At 39.5% G+C, this 27,524-nt stretch overlaps 1 protein-coding gene across 15 annotated transcripts; it reads left to right on the top strand.

Moving 5' to 3' along the window:
* LOC104676127 (zinc finger protein 780B) lies at positions 1-27,524 on the top strand. Of its 15 annotated transcripts, XM_030941723.1 has the most exons (7): positions 165-372; positions 852-920; positions 6,967-7,020; positions 8,550-8,676; positions 10,163-10,261; positions 17,009-18,679; positions 25,804-27,524. In XM_030941723.1, exons 3-7 carry the CDS (start codon positions 7,012-7,014, stop codon positions 26,031-26,033), a joined length of 2,136 nt encoding a protein of 711 aa, XP_030797583.1. In that variant the 5' UTR covers positions 165-372; positions 852-920; positions 6,967-7,011; the 3' UTR covers positions 26,034-27,524. The 15 variants fall into 15 exon arrangements, with proteins under 15 accessions (XP_010379180.1, XP_030797579.1, XP_010379182.1 ...); XM_010380878.2 differs by lacking the exons at positions 165-372; positions 25,804-27,524 and adding an exon at positions 1-158 and having other exon boundaries at positions 17,009-20,538; XM_030941719.1 differs by lacking the exons at positions 165-372; positions 852-920; positions 25,804-27,524 and adding exons at positions 112-158; positions 969-1,081 and having other exon boundaries at positions 17,009-20,538.

Raw genomic sequence — 27,524 nt, forward strand, 5'->3', positions numbered from 1 at the left:
CTCCCTTAGGAGCCTCCAGTGTATGCTGGGATCAAACTGAACAGACTAGAGCCCAAGGCTTCTGAAGCGCTTTCTGCTCAGGACTGCATTTCCCAGAGGCCACCGCACCGGAATTAACAGTTCCACTTCCGGCCTCCAGGGGTTGACGACGTAGCTGGGTAAGGTCTTCACGTCCTAAGAAGAAATTGGTGGCTGCGGGAGGTCTTCGTGGACTGGGACTCGAACCTGACCGACCCGGCAGTGCGGGTGGGCGAGAGCGAGGCGCTCAGAGGAACCCGGAGCGCAGACGGAATCTGCCAGATCCCTAGGCGTGCGTGTGCGCGGGCATCAGACGACGGGGATTGTGTGATCTTGAGTGACGGAAGGGACTGTGTGAGTGTGTGCGTGAGGCCCTGTGCACAGGACCGGGAGGGCTTGTGGACGCAGTGCGTTTTGCTGGGGCTGTGTGAGTGTCACTGTGCCAGTGGTACTAGGCTCCTGCTGCTTCCTCCGTCTTTCCCCTTCAAAGCTGCGGAGGCTGCAGCAGAGGAATTGCCCCAGTAGGGAGGTCAGATATTGAGCCGAGAATGAAGTTTTGCATAAGAAGGCGCAGATCTGGACTCGGGGTGGGAATTTGAGAGCTGGAAGTGTCTCTTGAGAGTCCCCCAGGAGGGCAGCTACATGTTCAGAACCCAGCATCCCTTCAGATATCTGTCCCCAGGAACCAGCTTCGAATTCGGACCGATTCCTCCTCCTTTTATTTCCTCATTTCGTACGAAGTGAGGGCAGTTGTGGCCATGGAGGGTACTTTCAAACTTAGTCTGCGCTCCAAGAAAAGCCTAGAGTCTCACGCTTGCCGTATCCTTTCCCAGTCGTACCAGTATCCAAAAGAAGGACCGGGAGGAGGATGAGAGCATTATTGCTGCACACTTAAGTCAAGGGTGAGTTTGTGCTTTGTATTTGTTTAAGACATGCGTTTTTGATTTCAGAATATAGAAGTTCCTGCCGGGCGCCGTGTCTCACGCCTGTAATCCCAGCACTTTGAGAGGCCGAGGCGGGCGGATCACGAGGTCAGGAGATCGAGACCATCCTGGCTGACACGGTGAAACCCTGTCTCTACTAAAAATACAACAACAAAAAAAATTAGCCTGGCGTGGTGGTGGGTGCCTGTAGTCTCAGCTGCTCGGGAGGTTGAAGCAGAAGAATGGCGTGAACCCGGCAGGCAGAGCTTGCAGTAAGCCGAGATCGCGCCACTGCACTCCAGTCTGGGCGACGACAGAGCGAGACTCCGTCAAAAAAAAAAAAAAAAAAAAAAAAAAAAAAAAAAAAAAAAAAAAAAAAAAAAAAAAAGTTCCTGTAAATTTTTAGTGAATTTCAGGAGAATATGCAAATTGATTCTTGCCCCCTCCCATCGTGTCGCCCCCCTGCCCCGCCCTCTCCCCACTTTTACACTTAATATTCACAGAACCATTTGGCAAATCATTCACACCTTCCTGTGCGCTCTCTTCTAAGCTGGTATAAAAACAGTCCTCCAGAGGTTTATATTAAAGCTTTATTTTAGACTCTGCTTTGGTAAGAAGATTAGTTTGTGGAATCGCACCACCGGGTATCTGATTGTCTTTACAGGCCTCCTTTTCAAAGCAGGGAGGAATGGAGATGGTTGGGTGATTTCCTCTGTGAGGCTTTCAGGAGTCGGAAAGTGATTGCACAGACATTGGTATCAAGAGTCAGGATTTGTTTGGGAGAGTCCATGAGATTATAATTGTAATTATTGCCAGATCTCTCTGAGGTTTGGCAGTTCCACTTGCGTTTTGGGTTATTTGCGTGTGTGGACTGTGAGAGGCAGTACACTATTGTGGTTAAGAATAGGGGAGTGGGCCGGGCGCGGTGGCTCAAGCCTGTAATCCCAGCACTTTGGGAGGCCGAGACGGGCGGATCACGAGGTCAGGAGATCGAGACCATCCTGGCTAATACGGTGAAACCCCGTCTCTACTAAAAAATACAAAAAAACTAGCCGGGCGAGGTGGCGGGCGCCTGTAGTCCCAGCTACTCGGGAGGCTGAGGCAGGAGAATGGCGTAAACCCGGGAGGCGGAGCTTGCAGTGAGCTGAGAACCGGCCACTGCACTCCAGCCTGGGCGGCAGAGCAAGACTCTGTCTCAGAAAAAAAAAAAAAAAAAAAAAAAAAAAAAAAAAAAGAATAGGGGAGTGGATCCAGAGTATCTGGGTTGGAATGTTTGTTCTGTCCGTTTCTGGTCTTCTCAGACTTGTAATGAACATTAGAATGAATGAATACCATAAAGCCTCTTAGAGCAGTGCTAGGCATATAATAATAAAAGTTTAATGTTTTAACTTTTGTCTTCGTGTGGCCATTTTAGGTCATTTCCCTTGACTTTCTATAGGACAGGAGCATTGGGAATGTGTGAGTCATTGTGATTGCTGCTTGCATAGTAAGAAAATGAGTTGCTCAAATGATCTAGGACAGAAATTCTTTTTAAATTGACAGATAAAATTGTATGTATTTATCGTGTGCAACATGATGTTTTATAGTATATGTACATTGTGGAATGATTAAATTTAGCTAATTAGCAATGCATTAGCTCACATAGTTATCATTTTTGTGGTGAGAACACTTAATAGCCACTCTCTTAGAATTTTTCAAGACTACAGAAGTTATTAATTGTAGATATGCTGTTGTGTAATAGATTTCTTGAACTTATTTCTCTTATCTTCCTGAAATTTTATATCCTTTGACCAACATTTCCCCAACCAACACCGCCTTCCCTCCCTCACCCACATTACCCCCAACCTGTAAACAGCATTCTCTTCTCTAATTCTATGATAGCAACTCTTTTCTTTTTTTTGAGAGAGTGTCTCACTGTGTTGCCCAGGCTGGAGTGCAGTGGCGCAGTCTCGGTTCACTGCAACCTCTGCCTCCTGGGTTCAAGTGATTCTCCTGCCCCAGACTTCCGAGTAGCTGGGACTACAGGTGTGTGCCACCACACCCAGCTTATTTTTGTATTTTTAGTAGAGACAGGGTTTCTCCATGTTGGCCAGGGTGGTCTTGAACTCCAGACCTTAGTGATCCGCTTGTCTCAGCCTTTGCCTCCTCTTTTGAAAGTGCTGGGATTACAGGTGTTAGCCACCGCACCTGGCCTATATAAACATTTTTTTAGATTCCACTGATGAGTGAGATCATGTGTCTTTCTGTGCCTGGCTTACTTCACTTAATATGATATTCACCAGGTTCATCCATGTTGTTGAGAATGACAGCATTTCCCTTTTTTTATAGCTAGTTTTCCATTATATATATATATATATATATATATATATATATATACACCACATTTTCTTTATCCATTCATTGATAGACACTTAGATTGATTCCATATCTTGGCTATCGTGAATAGTGCTGCTATAAAAATGGGTGTGCAGGCCGGGCGCGGTGGCTCAAGCCTGTAATCCCAGCACTTTGGGAGGCCGAGACGGGTGGATCACGAGGTCAGGAGATCGAGACCATCCGGGCTAACACGGTGAAAACCCATCTCTACTAAAAAATACAAAAAACTAGCCGGGCGAGGTGGCAGGCGCCTGTGGTCCCAGCTGCTCGGGAGGCTGAGGCAGGAGAATGGCGTAAACCCAGGAGGCGGAGCTTGTAGTGAGCTGAGATCCGGCCACTGCACTCCAGCCTGGGAGACAGAGCGAGACTCCGTCTCAAAAAAAAAAAAAAAAAAGAAATGGGTGTGCAGATGTCTCTTTGACATACAGATTTCATTTCCTTTGGATGTATACCCCGTAGTGGATTGCTGGATCATATGGTAGTTCTAGTTCTAATTTTTTGAAGAACTTCCATACTGTTTTCCATAATGTCTGTGTCACTTTACATTCTCACCAACAGTGTGCAATGGTTCACATTTCTCTACATTCTCACCATTTGTTAACTTACATCTTTTCAATAGCCACCCCATACATATGAAGTGATATCTTATTGTAGGTTTAAATTTCATTTCCCTGATGATTAGTGATGTTGAGTATTTTTTCATATACTGTGGCCATTTATATGTCGTCTTTTGAGATGTGTTTATCAGGTCCTTTGCCCATTTTTTAATTGGGTTGTTTTCTTGCTGTTGAGTTCCTCACACATTTTAGATATTAACCCCTTATCAGATATATTATTGCAAATATTTTCTCTCATTCTGTAGGTAGTCTCTTCACTTTGCTGTGCAGAAGCTTTTTTAGCCTGATGTAATTTCCTTTGTCTATGTTTGCTTTTGTTGCCTGTGCTTTTGAAGTCATTTCCAAAAAAAAAATTATTGCTCAGGTCAATGTCATGGAGCTTTCCCCGTATGTTTTTTTCTATTTGTTTCATAGTTTGGGATCTTACATTTAAATCTTTAATCCATTTAGAGTTGATTTTTGTATAATGGTTTGAGAAAAGGGTCTAATTTCATTCTTCTGTGTATGACTACCTAGTTTTTACAACAGTATATATTGAAGAGACTGTCTTTTCCTTATTGTATGTTCTCGGTACCTGTCTCAAAAATCAGTTGGTTGTAAACACATGAATTTATTCTGGGGCGTTTATTCTGTTCCGTTTGCCTCGGTGTCTGTTTTTATGTCAGTACCGGGCTGTTTTGGTTACTGTAGCTTTGTAGTATATATTAAAATCAGGTAGTTTGATGCCTCCACTTTGTTCTTTTGGCTCCAGACTGCTTTGACTATTTGGGGTCTTTTGTGGTCCTATACAAATTTTAGGATTTTTTTTTTTTTTCTTCTATTTCTGTAAAGAATGTAGGACTGAAATTCTTAACCTGAGTTCCTGTAACTCCAATTACGGTCTTGGGGACCACAAAGCTCTTGAAATAATATATTGAAGTACTATGGAAATGTATCAATGTGGGTTTTAGAGGGAGAAATAGTATATCGTATCAAGACTGTCAAAACTGTATGTAACCCATGAGGCTTGGATCCATTGATCTAGATAAAACATTGATTCTCAGGAGGGATGATGTTTAAGAACTTTTGGTTGTCACACTGTGGGGGAGGTGCTGCTTAGATCTAGTGGACAGAGGTCAGGGATGCTGCTGAACATTGTACCGTGCACAGGATAACTCTCCCCACAGCCCCAACAAAGGATTATACACCGCAATATGTCAGTAGTGCCTAGGGTGGAAAACCTTAGTCTAGAATCAAAAGACTGTGATACCTGGAATGACACTGTAAATGATCTCATATAAACTAAGTGTCCTGTAATATGGAAATCACTAAGCAAATTATACTAGACTCAAGTGATAGAGTATTATGCAACTAATAAAATGATGTCTATAAAGAATTATGGAAAGAAATATTTGATATATTATTAAGCAGTATTCATGCTATGAACAATAATGCTCACGAAAATGTTACATGTATATGAATCCCATATACTAAGATAGGGTTTTTGTAAGGCATTCTGTAGGAATTATATCCAAAATGGTATTTTAATGAGTTATTTGGTGAAGAAGGGAACCCAAGCATGATGATGTGTATTCCACAGATTTTCTCATGTAGTTTCCAGATGCCACGTATCTGCATTGTGCTCATTCAGAGAAGAGTCTTGATAATGAAAATGTCTAATTATATTGGTGAGATACAGCTAAAGGATGTCAGAACTAGCTGATATTATTTGTTATAGTCACATTAATCTTTTCTGTTGATCCTCATGACAGGCTCAGTTTTTTGTTTTTTATGATTAAAAGTACTCACTCTCTGATAACTCCGTTTTATTTTTACTTTTGAATTCGGATGTAGAAATATGACCATCATTAATGCATACAAGACATTGATTGGGGACTTGTAGACAATTTTTTTTTTAGAAATTATACTAACATACATAGAAAAACATAGACATCTTAGTGTTGGTCAAGAATTGGGAAATAATGGATGCAAACTTATTACATAAAAACAAGAGCTCAGTAGAGTTTCCTTTTTTTGTCCCCAAGTTGAAAGGAAGATGTCTAAATAAAAGGTGTCTTTCATCTAATTTGGAGAACAATTTCCTCACAGGAAAAAAAAATGTGTATGTACATTTAAATATGTACATATACAGATACATACACATATGTATGTGTATATATATATGTGTGTGTGTGTGTGTGAGAGAATATAATTATATATTCCAACTTATGCCTGGGCATAGTCATAATTATGAAGTACTCTTAAGCAAAAAGAAGAAAATTGGGGCTACAATACAGAGATAAGTACTGTTAGCATGCATACACCTAAATTTTTTTCTATTGATGTCTATTAGTCTCTTGCTTAATATTTATACATATATTTTACAAATGTAATCATATTATCTATCCTGCTTTGTAACCTGATTTTTCTGTTAATTGTATGTCTGGAACATTTAATGATTACTTCGAATTCTATTACATGCCTATTCTGAACTGTACTTAACCAGCTGGCTTTTGGTGAGCTCAGAATGCTGAACACTACCCATGAAATTCTGTCTATATCCTTTCCAGTTCTCATGCCTTGCCCCACTGCACCCAATCCTGAGTTCACAGAGAGGTTCTGGATTGGAGATGTGATCCCTTCTCAGCTCTGAAAGGTGGGGCTAGGGGAGGAGGATTGCTTACAGCAGGATCAGAGGCCCAGTCCTAAGCCAAGATAGGTATCCCCAGACTGGAGGACTGGCTGGAAGCCCTCCTGCTGGAGTGTCTTTTGAGCAACTTCAAGGCCGAAATGCCTGTGCTGGGCAATCATGCTTCTGCTGCAGGTTCCCTGGGATGTAGGCGAGAGCTTGGTTTCATCCACACTCCACCTGTTCACTGCCAGTTTATTTGTGAGAGAGTGTGTGTAGGGGAAAAGGGAGTGATGGGAGGGGTGGAAGTGTGCGTGTTAGCAGGAGTAGCTGAGAAATAGGAATGGAGGATAAAATAGTTATTTGCTCTAGTGCTTTGGGACACAGCTTGACTTATGGCCTTTTGTTTCTTGTTGTTTTCCAGGGAAGAAGCCCAAGGAAGATTGACCAATTTTGTAATTCTAGAAACATGGTCCATGTAAGTTGGTAGTTCTCTCTTCTTCTTGAAATATGGTGACTTTCAGGTTAGGTGACTTATTATTTCGCCTGAAGCTTCTTACCTAAGGCCTAAGGATCAACACCTTTTTTTTTTTTTTTTTTTTTGAGATGGAGTCTTGCTCTGTCACCCAGGCTGGAGTGCAGTGGCGTGATCTCGGCTCACTGCAACTTCCGCCTCCTGGGTTCAAGTGATTCTCTTGCCTCAGCCTCCCGAGTAGCTGGGACTACAGGCGCCCACCACCACGCCCAGCTAATTTTTTGTATTTTTAATTAGAGACGGGGTTTCACCATGTTGGCCAGGATGGTCTCGATCTCCTGACCTCGTGATCCCCCTACCTCGGCCTCCCAAAGTGCTGGGATTACTGGTGTGAGCCACTGCGCCCGGCCAGGATCCACGATCTTACACCCCAGTTTGTCCCATTACAGTGAAGGTTGGTGACCAAAAAATAAAGGTCAGTGCTCTTCCTATTCATACCTCTGTTTTCCCACTGGCTTTGATGTTTTCTTTGAGCTGGTTATTCAGTCTGTGCTCTGAGCTCAGTCCTTGGTCAGAAAGAATGTTGGAACAGTGGAGGAGTCAGTCCCCACAGGGACACACGGTCTTGTGGGTTTGATAAGTTACAGATGATTGTTGCATTTGACCACACTTAGGAACACCTTGAAACTTCTCCACAGACGAGCTTTCCAAGTAGCTAAGGTAGAATTCCATAGTGAGTGGCCTCAGTCTGCAAGTGTGACAAGGTGTTCTGCTTTATGAGGATTTTAGGAAAGTGATCAGTGAGAATAGTGGGCAGTAACGGAGATTATTCAGAGCATGAGTGGTAGGTGATTACAGATTCTCTGAATTGGGGAAAAGCTTAGAGACTCTGACCATCTTAAATGTATAAATAGAAAAAGATGACTAAATCTAATATGTCAGTTATTTTGAATTTTATGCAGCTTATAAAAATCATTTGTCATTGACAAGAAAAAATCCTTTTGCTATCATCTGATATCACAATGAGCTTGAGGATTAAGAGCATTCCTCAACTGTATGCTACTACCTTTTTTTTTTTTTTTTTTGAGACAGGGTCTCACTCTGTAGCCCAGGCTGGAGTGCAGTAGTGCCATCACACTTCACTGCAGCATTGAACTCCCAGGCTCAAGCGATACTCCCACGTCAGCTTCCCAAGTAGCTGGGACTACAGGCACATGCCACCATGCCACCATGATAGTTCTTTCTTTCTTTCTTTCTTTTTTTTTTTTGCAGGGAGTGCATCTTGTTATGTTGCCCAGGCTGTTTGCAAACTCCTGGGCTCAAGTGGTCCTTCCATCTTGGTCTCCCAAAGTGCTGGTATAGCAGGCCTGAGCCACCATGCCAGGCCAGCGGCAGGATTCTTGAGGAATGTGTAGGCACTCTGCAATTTTCCATATTGCTCCTTTATTGCAGTTTAATCTTTCACTTCCTCTCCTTTCGTCTTGAAACAATTTTCTTCAATTTCACCTTAATACATGTGTTTGTGGCTTCAGGGATCAGTGACATTCAGGGATGTGGCCATTGACTTCTCTCAGGAGGAGTGGGAGTGCCTGCAGCCTGATCAGAGGACCTTGTACAGGGATGTGATGTTGGAGAACTACAGCCACCTGATTTCACTGGGTAAGGTCATCTGCCCCAGTTAATTTAGCATCTGTTCTCTGGAATATCAGCTTTCTTCACCGTGAATTTTAGGGCTGTGTTTTAAGAGGTAGTTGGATTCCTCCTTCTTATTCCCAAAGGAATAGATTGAGATTTGTTGGGTTGAAAATAGGCACTTCCCTGGAGCCCCTGCACCTTGCCTACTCCACAGTGGCCTCCTCCATTATGCTGGTCGTCTCTGTAATCCCCTCTCTCGCTTCATGACCATGGGGCTGAGTTTGAAATCTTGCATATTCGTTGAATGATATTGTGCAAGAACCGGGTTTCATATTATGTTTGACCTCAGAATTACTGTAGATTTTTTTGTTTGTTTTTGTTTTTCTGGCCCACCTATAAGGAGAAGAGTGTGTTGAGTTTTTCTATCAAAAGAGCCTCTATGATTGCTTGAGCCTGGGAGGTCAAGGCTGCAGAGAGCCATGGTCATGCCACTGTACTTTAGCCTGGGCAACAGAGCAAGACACTGTCTCAAAAAACAAAACAAAACAAAAGCCTCAATGATTTACATATTAGGTTGACAGAATTCATTTAGCACTAAAGTGAATGTATTCCATTTCCGTCAACAAACATTCTGTTACTTGTTTTGTAGTTGAAAGTTTCAGGCCATGAAGTGTATGCTTTTCTGTGGGGTGAAAATTCTTAAAATGAGCTGTAAGTGTCTAAGGATGCAAAATAAATAATGACAGTAAACATAATAATTGTTAACTTTGTGCTACTACATATCAGTGAATGTTAGAAGTATTTTGCATATATTACCTTATTTAATATTAGTATCAATCCTATAAAACAGGTATTATTATCATTCCTGTTTTAGAGTTGGGAAAACTGAAGGACAGAGAGTTCAAGTGACTTGCTTAATGTCAAAGTACTAGTGGATGGCAGAGACAGGATTTCAACCAGGTAATCTGGCTTGAAGGTTCCTGCTGTCAACCACTAAATTATACCTCCTCTTGAAGGATAAGTTTCTATTAGTTTAAATGAAAGTCCCTTTTTTTTTTTGAGACGGAGTCTCACTTTGTTGCCCAGGCTGGAGTGCAGTGGCGCGATCTTGGCTCCCTGCAAGCTCCGCCTCCCGGGTTCATGCCATTCTTCTGCCTCAGCCTCCCGAGTAGCTGGGACCACAGCCACCCACCACCACGCCCAGCTAATTTTTTGTATTTTTAGTAGAGACGGGGTTTCATTTGGTGTTAGCCAGGATGGTCTCGATCTCCTGACCTTGTGATCCACCCGCCCTGGCCTCCCAAAGTGCTGGGATTACAGGTGTGAGCCACTGTGCCCGGCCCTTTTTTTTTTTTTTAAACATAGTCGATCCCTTACTCAATCCTCTCTTATCTGGAGTCTGTTCTCAATATTGTTTAGGCTTGTAATTTATTATAAGTTTAACTAGGTCTCAGAGTTTAAAAAAAAATTTTATATTAAAAAAAATTCTACATGTGTTATTTCTTTTAAGCAGGAAGTTCCATTTCTAAGCCAGATGTGATTACGTTACTAGAGCAAGAGAAAGAGCCCTGGATTGTTGTAAGGAAAGAAACAAGCAGATGGTATCCAGGTAAGTGAGAGCAAAGCAGGCAGGGGGAAGCCATCATTGTCCTGGACAGCCCATGTGCTCAGAGAGGAGTCACACCCCTGAGATATGGTTTAGAAAACTTTCTTCAATGACCCAAGGTCCCCCGTTGGATAAAAATGCCCAAGACCTGGCAAGGAAATAAGATCACTATAGGAGCTATCCCCAAGGAACTTCATCATACCTAATTTCTGGTGTTTTCTTCCTCCTTTAATGGAGTGAGTTTCCTCTTTCTTTCCCAGCGTAAACTTTAAACAGTTTTTTAAATTATTTTTTAAGAGACAGCATCTTGCTATGTTGCCCTGGCTGATCTTGAACTCTAGGCCTCAAGTAGTCTTCCTGCCTCAACCTCCCAAGTAGGCTGATATTACAGGCATGAGCCAATGCTTCTGGCCCCCAGTGTACACTCTCCTGGTCCCCAGTGTAAACTTTTAACACATATTTTGGATCCAGCTACTTTCCAACTCTGCTTTTGCATTTAGATTTCTATATGTGTTTTCACTAAGAAATGTGTTCATATTCGGTAAATATGTATTGAGTGTACATTCCTAGAAGGCATGTGCTTGGCTGTGTCAATACTGTAAAGTACAGGTAATGAACAAGACAGAAAGTCACTGCCATCATGGACTTTACCAGCAGTTTGTGAGACATGCCTCAAACAAGTAAGCAAATGAATATATAAGGAATACCAGAGAATTGTACTATTAGGACAAGGAAATAGGAGTGATGGAGTGAAATGGCAGAACTTGGGTGCTCAAGGTGCCTGTGTTGAAGTGGGCATGCTTGCATAGAGATGGGAAGTAAGGGTTCAAGTTGTATATCCAGGTGAGAGTATTCTAGTCAGACTGAGCAGGTAACACGAAGGTGGAGTAAGTGATGGAACAGCAGGAAGAGAGGTCTGAGAGTTAGGCCGGAGTCTTATCATACAGGGTTTTTGACTATCATTGTGAGGAATGTGGGAAGTTCTTCAAAAGTTATTTTATTCATTTTTAGTTGATACCCAATATTTGTACATATTTATGGGATACACGTTATGTTTTGTTATATGTATAGAATGTGTAATGAGCAAGCGTCAGGGTATTTGAGGTATCCATCAAATCCACCAGAGGAGTGTTTATCATTTTTTTGTGATAGGAACATTTCAAGTCTTCTTCTAGCTATTTTGAAATATACAATACATTATTGTTAATTAGAGTCACTCTACTCTGCTAATGAACATTAGAAGTCATTCCATTTACCTGTATGTTTGTAACATTAACCAACTCCTCTTCATCCCCCACCCCTCACCACACACCCTTCCCAACCTCTGATTTCTATCATTCTGTTCTCTACCTCTGAGATCTTTTTTCAGCCTGCAGATATGAATGAGAACATATGATATTTGTCTTTTTTTTTTTTTTTTTTTTTTTTTGAGATGGAGCCTCACTCTTGTTGCCCAGGCTGGAATGCAGTGGTGCAATCTTGGCCCACTGCAACCTGTGCCTCCCGGGCTCAAGCAATTCTCCTGCCTCAGCCTCCTGAGTAGCTGGGATTACAGGCACCTGCCACCATGCCTGGCTAATTTTTGTATTTTTAATAGAGACAGGGTTTCACCATGTTGGCCAGGCTGGTCTCAAACTCCTGACCTCAGGTGATCCACCCACCTCAGCCTCCCAAATTGCTGGGATTACAAGCGTGAGCCACTGTACCTGGTCTGATATTTGTCTTTCTGACCTCCGATTCCCTCCATGTTGCTGCAAATGACATGATTTCGTTTTTTAGAAGTCTGAATAGTATTCCATTGTGTATATATCACATTTTCTTTATCTGTTTGTCTGTTGGGTGACACTTAGATTGATTCCATACCTTTGGTATTGTGAATAATGCTACAATCATACAAGTGCAGGTATCATTTTGATATACTGATTTCTCTTCCTATGGATCAATACCCAGTAGTGGGATTGTTGGATCATATGGTAGTTCTATTTTTAGTTTTTTGAGAGATCTGCATGCTGTTTTCCATAGTGATTGTACTAATTTATATCCCACTAACAGTATATAAGAGTTCCCTTTTTCCCTCATCCTCTCAGGTATGTTATTTTTTGTCTTTTAAATTGTAGGCATTCTGACTGGGGTAAGATGATATTTCATTGTGGTTTTGATTTGCATTTCTCCCTGATGAGTAGTGATGTTAAGCATTTTATCATACTCTCTTGGCTGTTTGTATGTCTTCTTTTGAGTAATGTCTATTCATATAATTTGCACACTTTTTTAATTGGAGTTTTTTTTTGGCTGTTATTTCATTTTCTTGTATATTCTAGATATTAGTCCTTTGTCAGAGAAATAGCTTGGAGATAATTTCTCTTATTTGTCTATTCACTCTGTATATAGTTTCCTTTGCTGTGCAGAAGCTTTTTAGTTTAGTATAGTCCCATTTGTCTATTTTTGGTTTTGTTGCCTATGCTTTTGCAGGCTTAACCATAAAATTTTTGCCTAGACCAATGTCCTGAAGCATTTCCTCTATGTTTTCTTTTAGTAGTTTTATAGTTGAGTCTTATACTTAAGTAGAGTTTATAGTTTATAGTTGAGTTTTATAGTTGAGTGTTACATGTAAGTCTTTAATCCATTTTCAACTGGTTTTTGTATGTGGTGAGAGATTGGGTCTATTTCATTCTTTTGCATATAGATATCCAGTTTTCCCAGTACCATTTATTTATTATTATTTTCTAACTTTATTTTAGGTTCAAGGGCTACATATATGGATTTGTTATATAGATAAATTGTATGTTGTGGGTATTTGGTGTACATATTATTTCATCACCCAGGTAATAAGGTAAGCATAGTAGTTTTGGGATCTTCGTCCTCCTCCCACCCTCCACCATCAAGTAGGCCCTGGTGTCCATTGTTACATTCTTTGTGTTCATGTGTACTCACTCAGTGTTTAGCTCTCACTTGGAAGTAAGAGCATGCATTATTTGGTTTTCTGTTTCTTCATTAATTTGCTTAAGATAATGGCCTCTAGCTCCATCCATGTTGCTGCAGCGGATATGATCTTGTTCTTTTTTATGGCTGCGTAGTATTTCTTGGTGTATGTATATCACATTTGCTTTATCCGGTTAACCATTGATGGACATTTGACTCCGTGTCTTTGCTATTGTGATTAGTGCTGTGATGAATATATGCCCCCATGTGTCTTTTTTTTTATTGTTACTTCATTAGCAGGAACCATGTATCTTTATATTAGAGTGATTTTCCTTTTTTGTTTCTTCCTTGTGTGGTTTCGCTTTCATGGTAATGCTGGCCTCATAGAATGAGTTAAGAATTCCCTCCTCTTCAATTTTTTTGGAATAGTTTGAGGAGAATTGGTGTTAGTTCTTTGAGAGTTCAGTAGATGGAGTTCAGCATGAAGTCACTGGTCCTGGACTTCTCTTTGTCGGAGGACATTTTATTATTGATTCAATCTCATTACTCATTATTGGTCTTTTCAAGTTTTCCGTTTCTTCCTGATTTAATCTTGGTAGGTCCTGTGTGTCCAGGACTTATGCACTTCCTCTGGATTTTCCAGTTTGTTAGTGTGTAGTTGTTCCTAGTAGTCCCTGGTGATCTTTTTTATTTCTCTGGTGTGTAGTATCTCCTTTTTTCCTTCTGATTTTATTTCTTCTGTCTTTTCTTCTTGGTTAGTCTAGATAGCAGTTTATTAATTTTATTTATGTTTTTAAAAAACTACTTTTCATTTAATTTCTTTTTTCTATTATTTAGCCTGTATTTTATTTAGTTCTGCTCTGATACTTCTACCAATTTTAGGTTTGGTTTGTTCTTGCTCTTGTAGTTCCTTGAAGTGCATCTTTAGGTTGTTTATTTGAAATCTTTATACTTTTTGATGTAGGCATTTATTGCCATAAACTTTCCTCTTAGCAGTGCTTTTACTGTATCCCATAGATATAGGTTTTGGTACGTTGTATTTTGATTTTCATTTGTTTTAAGAATTTTTTTATTTTCTCCTTAATTTCTCCCTTGACTCAGTGGTTATATAGGAGCATGTTGTTTAATTAATTTCTGTATAATGTACAGTTTCCAAAATTCCTTTTGTAACTGATTTCTAGTTTTATTCCACATCTGAGAAAAGACTTGATATAATTTTGGTTTTTAAAAATTTGTTAAGACTTGTTTTGTATTCTAACATATGGTCTCACTAGAGTATGTTTTCTGTGCTCATGAGAAGAATGTGTATTCTGTAGCTGTTTGATGAAATGTTCAATAAATGTCTGTTAGGCCCATTTGGCCTAATGTACAGTTTAAACCCAGTGTTTCTTTGTTAATTTTCTGTCTAGATGATCTAATTCTGAGAGTGGGGTGTTGACATCCCCAGTGATTATTGTACTGGAGTATCTCTCTCCCTTTTGATCTAATAGTATTTGCCTTCTATATCTGGGTATTCTGGTGTTGGGATTATATGTTTAGAATTGTTACATCCTCTTGCTGAATTGATCCCTTTATCGTTATATGATGATCTTGTCTCTTTTGCTGTTTTTGACTTAAAATCTTTTTTTTTCTGATATAAATGTAGCTATTTCTACTCATTTTTGGTTTCCATTTGCATGGAATATCTTTTCCTGTTCTTTTACTTTCAATCCATATGTGTCTTTACCAGTGAGATGAGTTTCTTGTAGGCAGCTTATAGTTGGATCATGTTTTTTCATCCATTCAGCCAGTCTGTATCTTTTAAATGAAGTTTAATACATTGACATTCAATGTGATTACTGATATGTGAGGGCTGATTCTTATCATTTTATTAATTGATTTCTAGTTGTTTTATATATCCTTTGTTCCTTTCTCTTTTATTTTTTTTTATTATTGTGGTTTGGTTGTTTTCTATAGGGGTAACATTGTGTGTTTTCACAATGGTAGATATTGTCCTTTCACTTCTAGGTGTAGGACTCTTGAGCATATCTTGTAGGGCTGGTCCAGTGGTGATGAATTCCATCACCTTTTGTTGTCTGGGAAAGACTATTTCTTTTTCATTTTTGTAGAATACTTTGCTGAGGATAGTGTCATTGACTGGCAATTTTTTTCTTTCAACACTGAATATATAATCTCATTCTCTCTCGTTTCTCTCTGTTGAGAAATCTGCTGTTAGCCTGATGAGTTTCCTTGTAAGTGACTAGATGCTTTTCTCTTGCTGTTTTTAGTATTCTCCTTTGTCTTTGACTTTTATATTTTGACCATAATGGGCCATGGAGAAGATCTTTTTGTATTGTATCTATTTGGGTATCTCTGAGCGTCCTGTATCAGGATGTCTACATCTCTTACTAGAGTTGAAAAGTTTCCTGCTATTATTTCATTAAATAGATTTTCTATCCTTTATGTTTTCTCTTTGTCTCTAGGACCTCAAAAATTCAAATATTTTGTTGTTTTTTGATATTCCATATGTCACGGAGGCTTTATTCATTTATTCAGATGTTCTGAGGAAAACGTTTATCCTAAGGCTTAAAAGATGAGTTGGATGTTTGTTACAAAGAGCCAGGCCAGAGGATTCTTGGAAGATGAAGCAGTCTAAGCAAGAAAGAAGATAAGAGAAAGGTTATATCATGTTCTGGTTGCTAGAAGGAGGGAGTGGTTAGAGATCAGCCATAAAGGAGGACAGTGCCCTGATAGGAAGTTTTGTTCTCTGTGTTAAGGTTTTTGGATTTTGCATTAAGACTAAAGATAAACCATTCAAAACCAGTTTTAAGTATGATTGGTAAACTTTGATCTGAATCAATCATCTGGTAGAGATATTAAAAATGCATCTTTGGCTGGGTGTGATGGCTCCCACTGGTGATCCCAGCATGTTGGGAGATCAAGGCAAGAGGATTGCTTGATGCCAGGAGTTCAAGACCAGCTTGGGTAACATGGGACACCATCTCTACAAAGTAAAAATAAAAAATAAAAATAAAATAAAAATTAGCCAGACTATGGACTGCAGGAAGACTAAAGAAAGAAAGAAAAAAAAATTGTCCAGACATGGTGGCATGTGCCTGTAGCTGTAGCCACTTGGGAGGCTTAGGCAGGAGGATTGCTTGAGCCTGGGAGTTTGAGGCTGCAGTGAGCTATGATCATGCCATTGCACTATAGCCTGTGCAACAGAGAGAGACCCTGTCTCTTAAAAAAATAATAATAATAATACAGGCCGGGCTCAATGGCTCACACCTATAATCCCAGCACTTTGGGAGGCCACCCACCTGATGTTAGGCGTTCCAGACCAGCCTGGCCAACATTGTGAAACCCCATCTCTACTAAAAATACAAAAATTAGCCTGGCGTGGTGGCACACTTGTAATCCCAGCTACTCTGGAGGCTGAGGCAAGAGAATCACTTGAACCCAGGAGGTGGAGGTTGCAGTGAGCCAAGATTGTGCCATTGCACTGCAGCCTGGGAGACAAGAGTGAAACTCCATCCCAAAAAACAAACAAACAAAAAACAGCTTTTTTCACTAAAAATTCTGATTCTGTACATCTGAGTTGCTTGAATATCAATATCTTTATTAAGCTCACCAAATGGTTTTGATTCACACTTAAATTTGACAAAGTTAACCTGTTCCTTTATGTACACCACCATCTTACATAAACTTTCTTCATTATTGGCACCCCTTTTCTTTTTCAGATCCCTTCCCTGAAAGTATTATATTTTATACTTTGGCCATTTGTTTAATGGATTTTGTATGCATGTGTGTTATAAGAAAATAAAATATGTTTGGCTTCTTCATTTCTTTCAGATTTGGAGTCAAAACATGGACCTGAAAAAATATCTCCAGAAAATGATATTTTTGAAATAAATTTACCCAAACATGTTATAAAGCAAATAAGTAAAACACTTGGCCTTGAGGCCTTTTATTTTAGAAATAACTCAGAATATAGAAGTAGATTTGAGGGACTACAGGGACATCAAGAAGGATATATCAATCAGAAGATCATCAGCTATGAAGAAATTCCTACTTATGCTTCTCTTATTTATAATACACATAAACCCTATGAATGTAAGGAATGTGGGAAACACTTTAGTCGTGGTTCAAATCTTATTCAGCATCAGAGTATTCATACTGGAGAGAAAACCTATAAATGCAAAGAATGTGGGAAGGCCTTTCAAGTTCACATACAACTTACTCGACATCAGAAATTTCATACTGGTGAGAAACCTTTTGAATGTAACGAATGTGGAAAAGCCTTTAGCCTTCCCACCCAGCTTAATCGCCATAAGAACATTCACACAGGTGAGAAACTGTTTGAATGTAAGGAATGTGGGAAGTCCTTTAATCGTAGCTCAAACCTTACTCAGCATCAAAGTATTCATGCTGGTGTAAAACCACATCAATGTAAGGAGTGTGGGAAAGCCTTTAATCGTGGTTCAAATCTTATTCAGCATCAAAAAATTCATTCCAATGAGAAACCCTTTGTATGCAGGGAATGCAAGATGACCTTTCGATATCATTACCAACTCGTTGAACATTGCCGAATTCATACTGGTGAGAAACCCTTTGAATGTAAAGAATGCAGAAAGGCCTTTACTCTTCTGACAAAGCTTGTTCGACATCAGAAGATTCATATTGGTGAGAAGCCCTTTGAATGTAGGGAATGCGGGAAAGCTTTTAGTCTTCTCAATCAGCTTAATCGCCATAAGAACATTCACACAGGTGAAAAACCATTTGAATGTAAAGAATGTGGGAAGTCCTTTAATCGTAATTCAAACCTTATTCAACATCAGAGTATTCATGCTGGTGTAAAACCATATCAATGTAAGGAGTGTGGGAAAGGCTTTAATCGTGGTGCAAATCTTATGCAGCATCAAAAAATTCATTCTGATGAGAAACCCTTTGTATGTAGGGAATGTGAGATGGCCTTTAGATATCATTACCAACTTATTCAACATTGCCAAATTCATACTGGTGGGAAGCCCTTTGACTGTAAAGAATGTGGGAAGGCCTTTAGTCTTCTGACACAGCTTGCTCGACATAAGAACATTCATAGTGGTGAGAAACCATTTGAATGTAAAGACTGTGGGAAGGCCTTCAATCGTGGCTCGAACCTTGTTCAACATCAGAGTATTCATACTGGTGAGAAGCCCTATGAATGTAAGGAGTGTGGGAAGACTTTTAGGCTTCACCTACAACTTTCTCAGCATGAGAAAACTCATACAGGTGAGAAACCCTTTGAATGTAAGGAATGTGGGAAATTCTTCCGTCGTGGTTCAAATCTTAATCAACATCGAAGTATTCATACTAGAAAGAAACCCTTTGAATGTAAGGAATGTGGGAAAGCCTTTCGACTTCATATGCACCTTATTCGACATCAGAAATTTCATACTGGTGAGAAGCCCTTTGAATGTAAGGAATGTGGCAAGGCTTTCAGTCTTCACACCCAGCTTAATCGCCATAAGAACATTCACACAGGTGAGAAGCCATTTGAATGTAAAGAATGTGGGAAGTCCTTTAATCGTGTCTCGAACCTTGTTCAACATCAGAGTATTCATGCTGGTGTAAAACCATATGAATGTAAGGAGTGTGGGAAAGTCTTTAATCGTGGTTCAAACCTTATCCAGCATCAGAAAATTCATTCCAGTGAGAAACCCTATGTATGTAAGGAGTGTAGGAAGACCTTTAGATACCATTACCAGCTTATTGAACATTACCAAATTCATACTGGTGAGAAACCCTTTGAATGTAAAGAATGTGGAAAGGCCTTTAGTCTTCTGACACAGCTTGCTGGACATCAGATCATTCATACTGGTGAGAAGCCATTTACATGTAAGAAGTGTGGGAAGGCCTTTAATCATGGCTCAAACTTTGTTCAACCTTGGAGTGTTTATAATGGTGAGAAACCCTATGAATGTAAGGAGTGTGGGAAGGCTTTTAGACTTCACCTACAACTTTCTCTGCATCAAAAACTTGTACAGGTGAGAAACCCTTTGAATGTAAGAAATGTGGGACAGCCTTCAGACATCAGTAGCAACTTACTGAACATCAGAAAATTCATACTTGGGTGAAAACCTTTGAATGTAAGGAATGTGGGAAGGCCTTTCAATATAATTACCAATTTCGTGGACATCATAGATTTCATATTCGTGAGGACCCTTATGAATGTCAAGGATGTGGGAAATGCATTACCAGTGGTAGAAACCTTAGAGTACATCAGAGAATTCATACTGGTGAGAAAACATATAAATGTGAAGAATGTGGGAAAGCCTTTAGTCATAGTTCAAACCTATGAAACATGTTAAAGTTCATACTGATGAGAAACTCTATGAATGTAATGAATGTGAAAAGGCCTTTAGCAGTAATTATGAACTTACTGTACATCTGAGAATCCATACTGCTGAGAAACCCTGTGAGTGTAAAGAATGTGGAAAACTTTTGGATTTAGCTTAGTCTTTACTGCACATCAAATAATTCATACTAGTATGAACCGTATGAATGTAAAGAATGTGGAAAGACCTTTACTTGTAGCTCAAGCCTTGTTCAACATGTTAAAATTCATACTGGTGAGCGACCCTGTGAATGTAAAGGATGTGGGAAGACCTTTAGACTTAGTTCAGTCCTTTCTGCACATCACAGAATTCATACTGGCATGAAACCCTATGAATGTAAAGAATGTGAGCAAACCCTTACTGTGAATGATCTGCTTACTTAACATCAGAAAATTCATAATAGTTAGAAGTTTTATGAATATAAGGAGTGTAGATAAGCCTTCACTGTGTATGAAAAATTTGCTCAACACCAGAGAATTCATATTGATGAGAAATCCTGTGAACATAAAAGAATGTGTGATGAACTTTCATTGTGGCCTGGGATTTGCTCAACATCAGAGTATTCATACTGCTGAGAACTCCTTTGAGTGTAAGGGATGTGGGATGTTTTTATAGCCACGGTAAATTATTTAAGAGTTCAAAGAAGGTAATTTTGGTGAGAAAGTTATTGATGTGAGGAATGTAGAGTAGCTGCCATGTTCACAGTTTATTGCCCGTGAAATATTTTACTGGATACAGGCATACTTGCTTAATTGTGCATTGCAGTTACTGGATTTTATATACATTGAAGGTCTGCAGCAACCTTTCAGTGAATAAGTCTATCAGCACCATTTTCCAAACAGCATGTGCAAATTTCATGTCTTTGTGTCACACTTTGGTAGTTTTCATAATATTTCAAACTTTTTTATTGTTATATGTGTTATGGTGATCTGTGACCGGTGTTTTTTGATGTTACTAGTGTAATTGGGGATACCACAAATCCTGCCCATAAAATATGGTGAACCTAGTTGATAATTGTTGCGGGTTTGGAAAGCATAGTAAAATATACACCTATATCCCCCCACCTAGATTCAAAATTGTTAACAATTTGCCACATTTATTTTTTGTATATTTGTTGTACCATTGAGAATAAGTTTTAGACCATTGAGAATAAGTTTTAGACATCATGACACTTTACCCCTTGTTACATCAGCATGTGTGTTACCCAAACGTAAAGACAATATCATATAACCATAGTACCATAATTACCCTTAAGGAAAATATTCATAATTCTATAATATCATTCCATCTTCAGATTTCTTCATTGACCGGCAAACCATCTTTTACAGCTATTCATTTTCTAAGGAGAATCCATTGCAGATTCTGCATTGCATTTGGTTATCTCTCTTTAGTGTACTGTAGCATGGAAACCCCATGAAGCTATGCTCTCAAATTATGGTGGGTATCAGAATCACCTGTGGAACTTAGTAAACCTAGAGAAGTGTAGCCCTAGCTTATAAGCCTGGGCCTCTGTTTTTTATTATTTCTCCAGGTTTTGTGACTGTGATACCAACCAGAGTTAGAGAGACACTGGTCTAGAACATTTCTCCTCATTTAAAACAAAATACATTGAATTTTGAGTAGGTCAGAAATGTTGTCGGCTACGTGTTTTGATTTCTTTCTTTATAGTGTCATTTAGCCTTGTTCTTGGTTGTATTTTCTGTACAAGGGAATGTAAGTCCAGAGGCTTTCTTAGGTCTAGATTAAACATTTTGGGGAAGAATACTTTGTAGGTTATTTGTATGTCATATTGTATTGTCAGAAAACATGTACGTACAGGTCCTTGCATTAGTGAAACTAAGGATGATCATTTGGGTAAGCTGGTAACTGCCATATAAGTCCATTGTAAAGATTTAGTTTGTAGTGGGTAAGTAATCTATGGAGAGATATTGTCATCTCTGAAAATTTATAGTCATGTGTATTTAAGCCCTGGATTGAATACAAAATGAAATTTGAAATAGACTATTGAGAAATGAATGCCACTAAAGTGCCAACATAATTCAACTTGTGTGATATGGCTGACACCATACTCAGTACAAAACTGGCACCCTTCAGATTATGCAGGGAGCCAAGATTGTCTGGAACCTTTTTTTTTGTTGTTCAGCATTTATCACCAGCACCTATCCCATGGCTGGTACATGAGCTATTGATAAACTTTGAAAAAAAAAAAAAAAACCCTTTAAATCAAGCTGTAAAACGTGATACCATTGGGCTGGGAGCAGTGGCTCACACCTGTAATCCCAGCACTTTGGGAGGCCAAGGTGCGCAGATCAGCTGAGGTCAGGAGTTCGAGACCAACCTGGCTGATATGGCAAAACTCCTTGTCTCCTAAAAATAAAAAAATTAGCTGGACGTAGTGGCACATGCATGTAATCCCAGCTACTTGGGAGGCTGAGGCAGGAGAATCACCCAAACTTGGAAGGTGAAGGTTGCAGTGAGCTGAGATTGTGCCACTGCACTCCAGCCTGGGTGACAGAGTGAGACTTCGTCTCAAAAAAAACCCAAAACAAAACATGATACCATTGTGGCATCATGAATTACATTAATTTTTTTAAGATTAAGAATAATCCTTTGTGATTTTATTCCATTGTGTTAAAAAATCTATAAAGTGATAATTTATATTGATAGCTTTCTTCTTTCTATGAATATACCCTGGTCAGATGATTATTCTTTTGATAGACAACTTCTATCTTTAACCACTTAATTGTATCTATAATCATAAGTTGTAATTTTCCAAGTGTTTTTCAAGTATTGATGTTGCAATGATATACAACTTATAAAACAAGATTATAAGGCTGGGCGCGGTGGCTCAAGCCTGTAATCCCAGCACTTTGGGAGGCCGAGACGGGCGGATCACGAGGTCAGGAGATTGAGACCTGGCTAACATGGTGAAACCCCGTCTCTACTAAAAAAATACAAAAAACTAGCCGGGCGAGGCCGGGCGCGGTGGCTCAAGCCTGTAATCCCAGCACTTTGGGAGGCCGAGACGGGCGGATCACGAGGTCAGGAGATCGAGACCATCCTGGCTAACACAGTGAAACCCCGTCTCTACTAAAAAAAATACAAAAAACTAGCCGGGCGAGGTGGCAGGCGCCTATAGTCCCAGCTACTCGGGAGGCTGAGGCAGGAGAATGGCCTAAACCCGGGAGGCGGAGCTTGCAGTGAGCTGAGGTCTGGCCACTGCACTCCAGCCTGGGTGACAGAGCGAGACTCCGTCTCAAGAAAAAAAAAAAAAAAAAAAAAAAAAAAACTAGCCGGGCGAGGTGGCGGGCGCCTGTAGTCCCAGCTACTCCGGAGGCTGAGGCAGGAGAATGGCGTGAACCCGGGAGGCGGAGCCTGCAGTGAGCTGGCATCGGGCCACTGCACTCCAGCCCGGGTGACAGAGCAAGACTCCGTCTCAAAAAAAAAAAAACAAGATTATATAAAACTTGGCTTTCAAATCTTATGTTCCTATTTTTTATTTCCAGTTTCTTTTTCCTATTCATTCTCTTGAACTTTTTTTCTTTGAAATCAAAAGATTCCCTAGGTATTAACCCAGCACAACTCCTTTATGGGTCATTGCACATCCTGGCAGTATCATTAAGAATTGTCATAAAAGAAATCCCTGGCAGCCTTTCAATGAAACTCTATCATCATGCAATCTTGGCAGTACTATGTTGGAAGTCAGAGTCCCTTTGCAAACATAATAAAACACTTTAATATATTTGTTAAAGTTACAAGCCAATTATGTACAAAGTTAAAAATCATGGCTGGGCACGGTGGCTCACATCTGTAATCCCCAACTTAAAATGGTTTGACTTACAATTTTCAGCTTTATAATAGTACAAAAGTGATATGCTGCTATAGTTTAGATATTTGTCCCCTCCAAATCTCATATTGAAGTTTGATCCCAATGTTGGAGGTGGGGCCTAATGGGAGATGTTTGGGTCATGGGAGAAGATCCCTCATGAATAAATTAATGTCCTCTCTGGATTGGGGGTGAGTTATCACTCTGTTAGTTCCTGTGAGAGGTGGTTGTTCAAAAGAGCCTGGCACCTCCTTCCTCACCCTCTTGTTTCCTCTCTTGCCATGTGATGTCTGCATACACTGCCCCTTTTCACCTGCCACGAGTAGAAGCAGCCTGAGGCCCTTACCAGAAGCAGATGTTGCACCGTGATTCCTGTAAATCCTACAGAACAGTGAGCCAAATAAACCTCTTTCTTTATTACCCAACCTCAGCTATTCCTTTATAGCAACACAAAATGGACTAAGACATAGAGTATGCTCCTTAATATGGGGCTATATCTAGATAAACCCATTGTTAAATTGAAAATATTGTAGGTCATAAATACACATATGGTGTATGATGTTTTCAATTTATGATGGGTTTATTTGAATATAACCCCACCATAGGTTGAGGAGCACCTGTAGTAATTATGATTATTTATGCTCAAATTGACATAATGTGGCCAGTAGGAATCCATTTACTTTTTTTTTTTTTTACTCCTTATTTTTTTCTTTTGATGTTTTAAAGGAATATTGTTTTCAGGCCGTAAGAAGATGTCTTAGACTGATCCTGTTTGTTGGTTCATGTCCCCCATGCCTCTTGTCCTGAGTCATGGAATCAACTCATGATTTAATACCCTCTTAGGGAGTCCTGGTTCCTTTTAGAGGAAAAAAGCACTAAAGACCAAAAAATCTGGCTGCTGTGCATACACACGGCAGTTACAGGTATGGAAAAAAAGATGCTGCTTTTGTTAGAATTATTTTAATAGTTTCAGAGTTGAAAATGTCATCATAAGGTCAGAAGTTCACTCTGATTTTTCTCAACTTACATTTCTATGATCCGCTCTTTTTGCATTTGGCATTTTATTGAATTATAATGTTTTATGTATGGTGATAGCTGAAAAGTTTATCTCCTGTTAATGCCTGGCTGAAATGATACATTAATCTGCATCCCATTTTTGGAGGTAATGCTCCAATTCAAATTTGTCATGGTGTTTCTGAGCAGCATTGTGAAGAAACTTGTTTTAGAATAGTCAATGATGGATGTTATCTTGAATGTTCATAGACTCCCCGGAAAAGAAGAAAAAGTAGACACAAGGTATCTGTCATCCTTTTATAGGGTATTGTGATCATCCAGCTTGGGGTATGAAGAATAATGGACCTATGTGTCTTAATTTCCAGAATCCCATTCCATTTCCATGTGTCTGCTGCACAAGTTGTGGTCTCTAGGGATTCACTGTCTTCACTTGTAATTGATCAAAGTGAAACCATCTCCATGGATTCCTCAGTGGGAACTGTTGTTTATTAGGCCCCCATATCCACTCTACCCTGCTTTCATGATTATAGAACCAGTAATTTTTATTAACAGTTGGCTATGAGTATCTAGAATAAGGACTGCAGTTATTTCTCCAAGGTGTTGTCATGTGACACAACTTATGGCAAGTAGGATGTAAGTGAATATTTTGGCAATTCTGGAAACCCCTTAAAACACACTGGCTTAATATATTAATATTTGAGAAATCTGGGTGAAGGGTATCCAGAATTATTTACTGTTCTTCCAAGTTCTGTATAAGTCTGAGTGTTCATTCCATTTTGATGCCAGAATGGTAAAATTCATGATTGGTTTGGAGCAAGGCTACAATATCAGGCTTACATCCATAATATATGACAAAGAAATGAACTTTTATTATCTTTTATTCACTTTAATTTGGGTCAATTTTACTATTTTACTCACAACCAAATTTAATCTTAAATGCTGCAACTAGATTGTGACATGTTAAAAGTAATAACCATCAATATATCTTTTATGTTCTCTAACTCAAAAGCACAGAGCTGTAGAGAACAGAGTATCTATCCCATGCATGTTGTCATGTACTTATCTCACACCCTATTGAAATCACAGTACCTGTGACGGAGACATATTTTTTTCTTCAAGAATATGTATTTCTGCCACATCTATGATTCTCCAGAATGAGAGGACGGAAAATGCTAAACTATTGTTAAATGACTATATGTAGTTCCACTTCTGGATGGCAGATGTGGGGCTCTGCAAGCTCATTTTCTAGTAAAACTGTAAAAAAAAAAAAATGTATAAAAACCTTGCCATTTGAGGTCTGAAAGTGTCCAAAGAGTATATATAGGAAATGAAATATCAAGAAATTCTACTAACATTTGGTAAGAACCAAGAACTTGGTAAGAGAATTTGTGGCGATTAAGACACAACCGACTCCCTTTTACTCTTTACAGCTCAATTTGATAGAAGCTTCACTGTGGGTGGATGCTGCCAAGAGGATGGGGCTGCAGCTGTAAATCGAGGTTTGTCATGTATCAACAGGAGGGGCACACCTCCTGGGTTTCTTATCACCCCCTCTTGGTTAAAGTGGCTAAATTCCTGGTGTACGCAACTAAGAGGTTTGGGGCTCCTTGGCTTCCCTCAGCCCCACCCACAGTTTGGAAAGTCTACCCAGGCACAGTGAACTCAGATTTGGACCCAGATTGCCCTTGCCTCCACTTGCTTGTAAGGCAGAGGTTTCATAACACAAAAAACAAGATGGCTACCATCCAGCCCATTACCCTGAATGGTGGTTCAGAGATTTTGTCTAGAGGGAGTGGTGGTCCATAAGAATAGAGCTCTGAAGCGCTCTCCAAAGGAATGGAATTTATCTGAAACAGTGTCAAACAAATAGCTCCCCTAAAAAGTAAACACAACAACATAAACCATAGGCCAGGGATTTAATCAGATAATTCCATGGGCAGAGACAGCTAAGGAGCCCTCCAAAAGGTCAAAAGAAACCTCAAAAACTGGCCTCAAAAACTAGCCCTGCCTTAAATTATATTAAACTGCTTAATAATTTATGCTCCAAGGAAATGTTGAAAACAATAGAGTGACCAGATAGAAGGCAGTGGAGCCTAGTGGGCTGGAAATAATACCAAAGAGGCAGTCATCTTAACAGAGAGATAGGGAAAGATAGTCAAAGAGACTCCTTTTTAAAACCATTGTCACACCAGGGTAACTGTGCATATGTTTAAGGCTGAGGAACAACACAAAATAGTTCACACTGCAAGGGGGAAAGGGAAACAGATTTTACTAAAATAGCCAAAACACAAAATACATAACCAAGCAAACAACAAGAACAAGCTCTGGAGAGGGGACAGGCAAATCACTACAGTATGTTTCCTAATATGTCTACTTATTAGGAAAATAATCAAAAATGAAGGCGTGCAAACAAATGGGAAACTTGGACTTATACACAGGAGAACAGCAAGCAGGCCAGGTGCCATGGCTTACACCTGTAATCACAGCACTTTTGGAGGCCAAGGTTGGCAGATCACTTGAGCTCAGGAGTTTTGAGACCAGCCTGGACTACATGACGAAACCCTATTTCTACTAAAAATACAAAAATTAGGCAGGTGTGGTAGAACATGCCTATAACTAGGCTAAGACACAAGAATTGCTTGAATTCAGGAGGGAGAGGTTGCAGTGAGCCAAGATCATGCCACTACACCAGCCTGGGCAACAGAGCAAGACTCTGTCTAAAACAAAACAAAACAAAACAAAAACAAAAGAAAAACAGGCAACACGTTGGCCTATGACAGGCAACAGGTGTCATAATTAATAGACAAAAACTTCAATTTAGCCATTATATATTCACAGAAGTAAAGGAAAATGTAAAGATAACGTCTCATCAAATAAAATCAATAAGGATAAATGACAAAATGAACCAAATGTAAGTTGAAGACCACAGTAACCAAAATAAAAAATTCATTAGAAGGGCTAAATAAATTTGATCTGGCAGAGTAATTAGAAAACTTTCAAATAGATCAATGGAAATTATGCAACCTCAATTCCATCTTCCCACTAGAAAAAAGAATAAGAAAATAAAATAGAATGAGAAAATAGAAGAAAGAAAATATGAACAGAGCCTTTAAAAAATATAAGACACTTTAGGCTGGGTGCGGTGGCTCAA

The sequence above is a fragment of the Rhinopithecus roxellana genome, chromosome 12 (assembly GCF_007565055.1).
Source record: "Rhinopithecus roxellana isolate Shanxi Qingling chromosome 12, ASM756505v1, whole genome shotgun sequence".
NCBI classification, from domain to species: Eukaryota; Metazoa; Chordata; class Mammalia; order Primates; family Cercopithecidae; genus Rhinopithecus; species Rhinopithecus roxellana.

Excerpts from the sequence above, each read along its gene's own strand:
- LOC104676127 (XM_010380878.2), top strand. Across the intron at positions 8,677-10,162 it reads CAGCCACCTGATTTCACTGG|CAGGAAGTTCCATTTCTAAG; the intron begins GTAAGGTCATCT and ends ATTTCTTTTAAG. Across the intron at positions 10,262-17,008 it reads AACAAGCAGATGGTATCCAG|ATTTGGAGTCAAAACATGGA; the intron begins GTAAGTGAGAGC and ends CATTTCTTTCAG.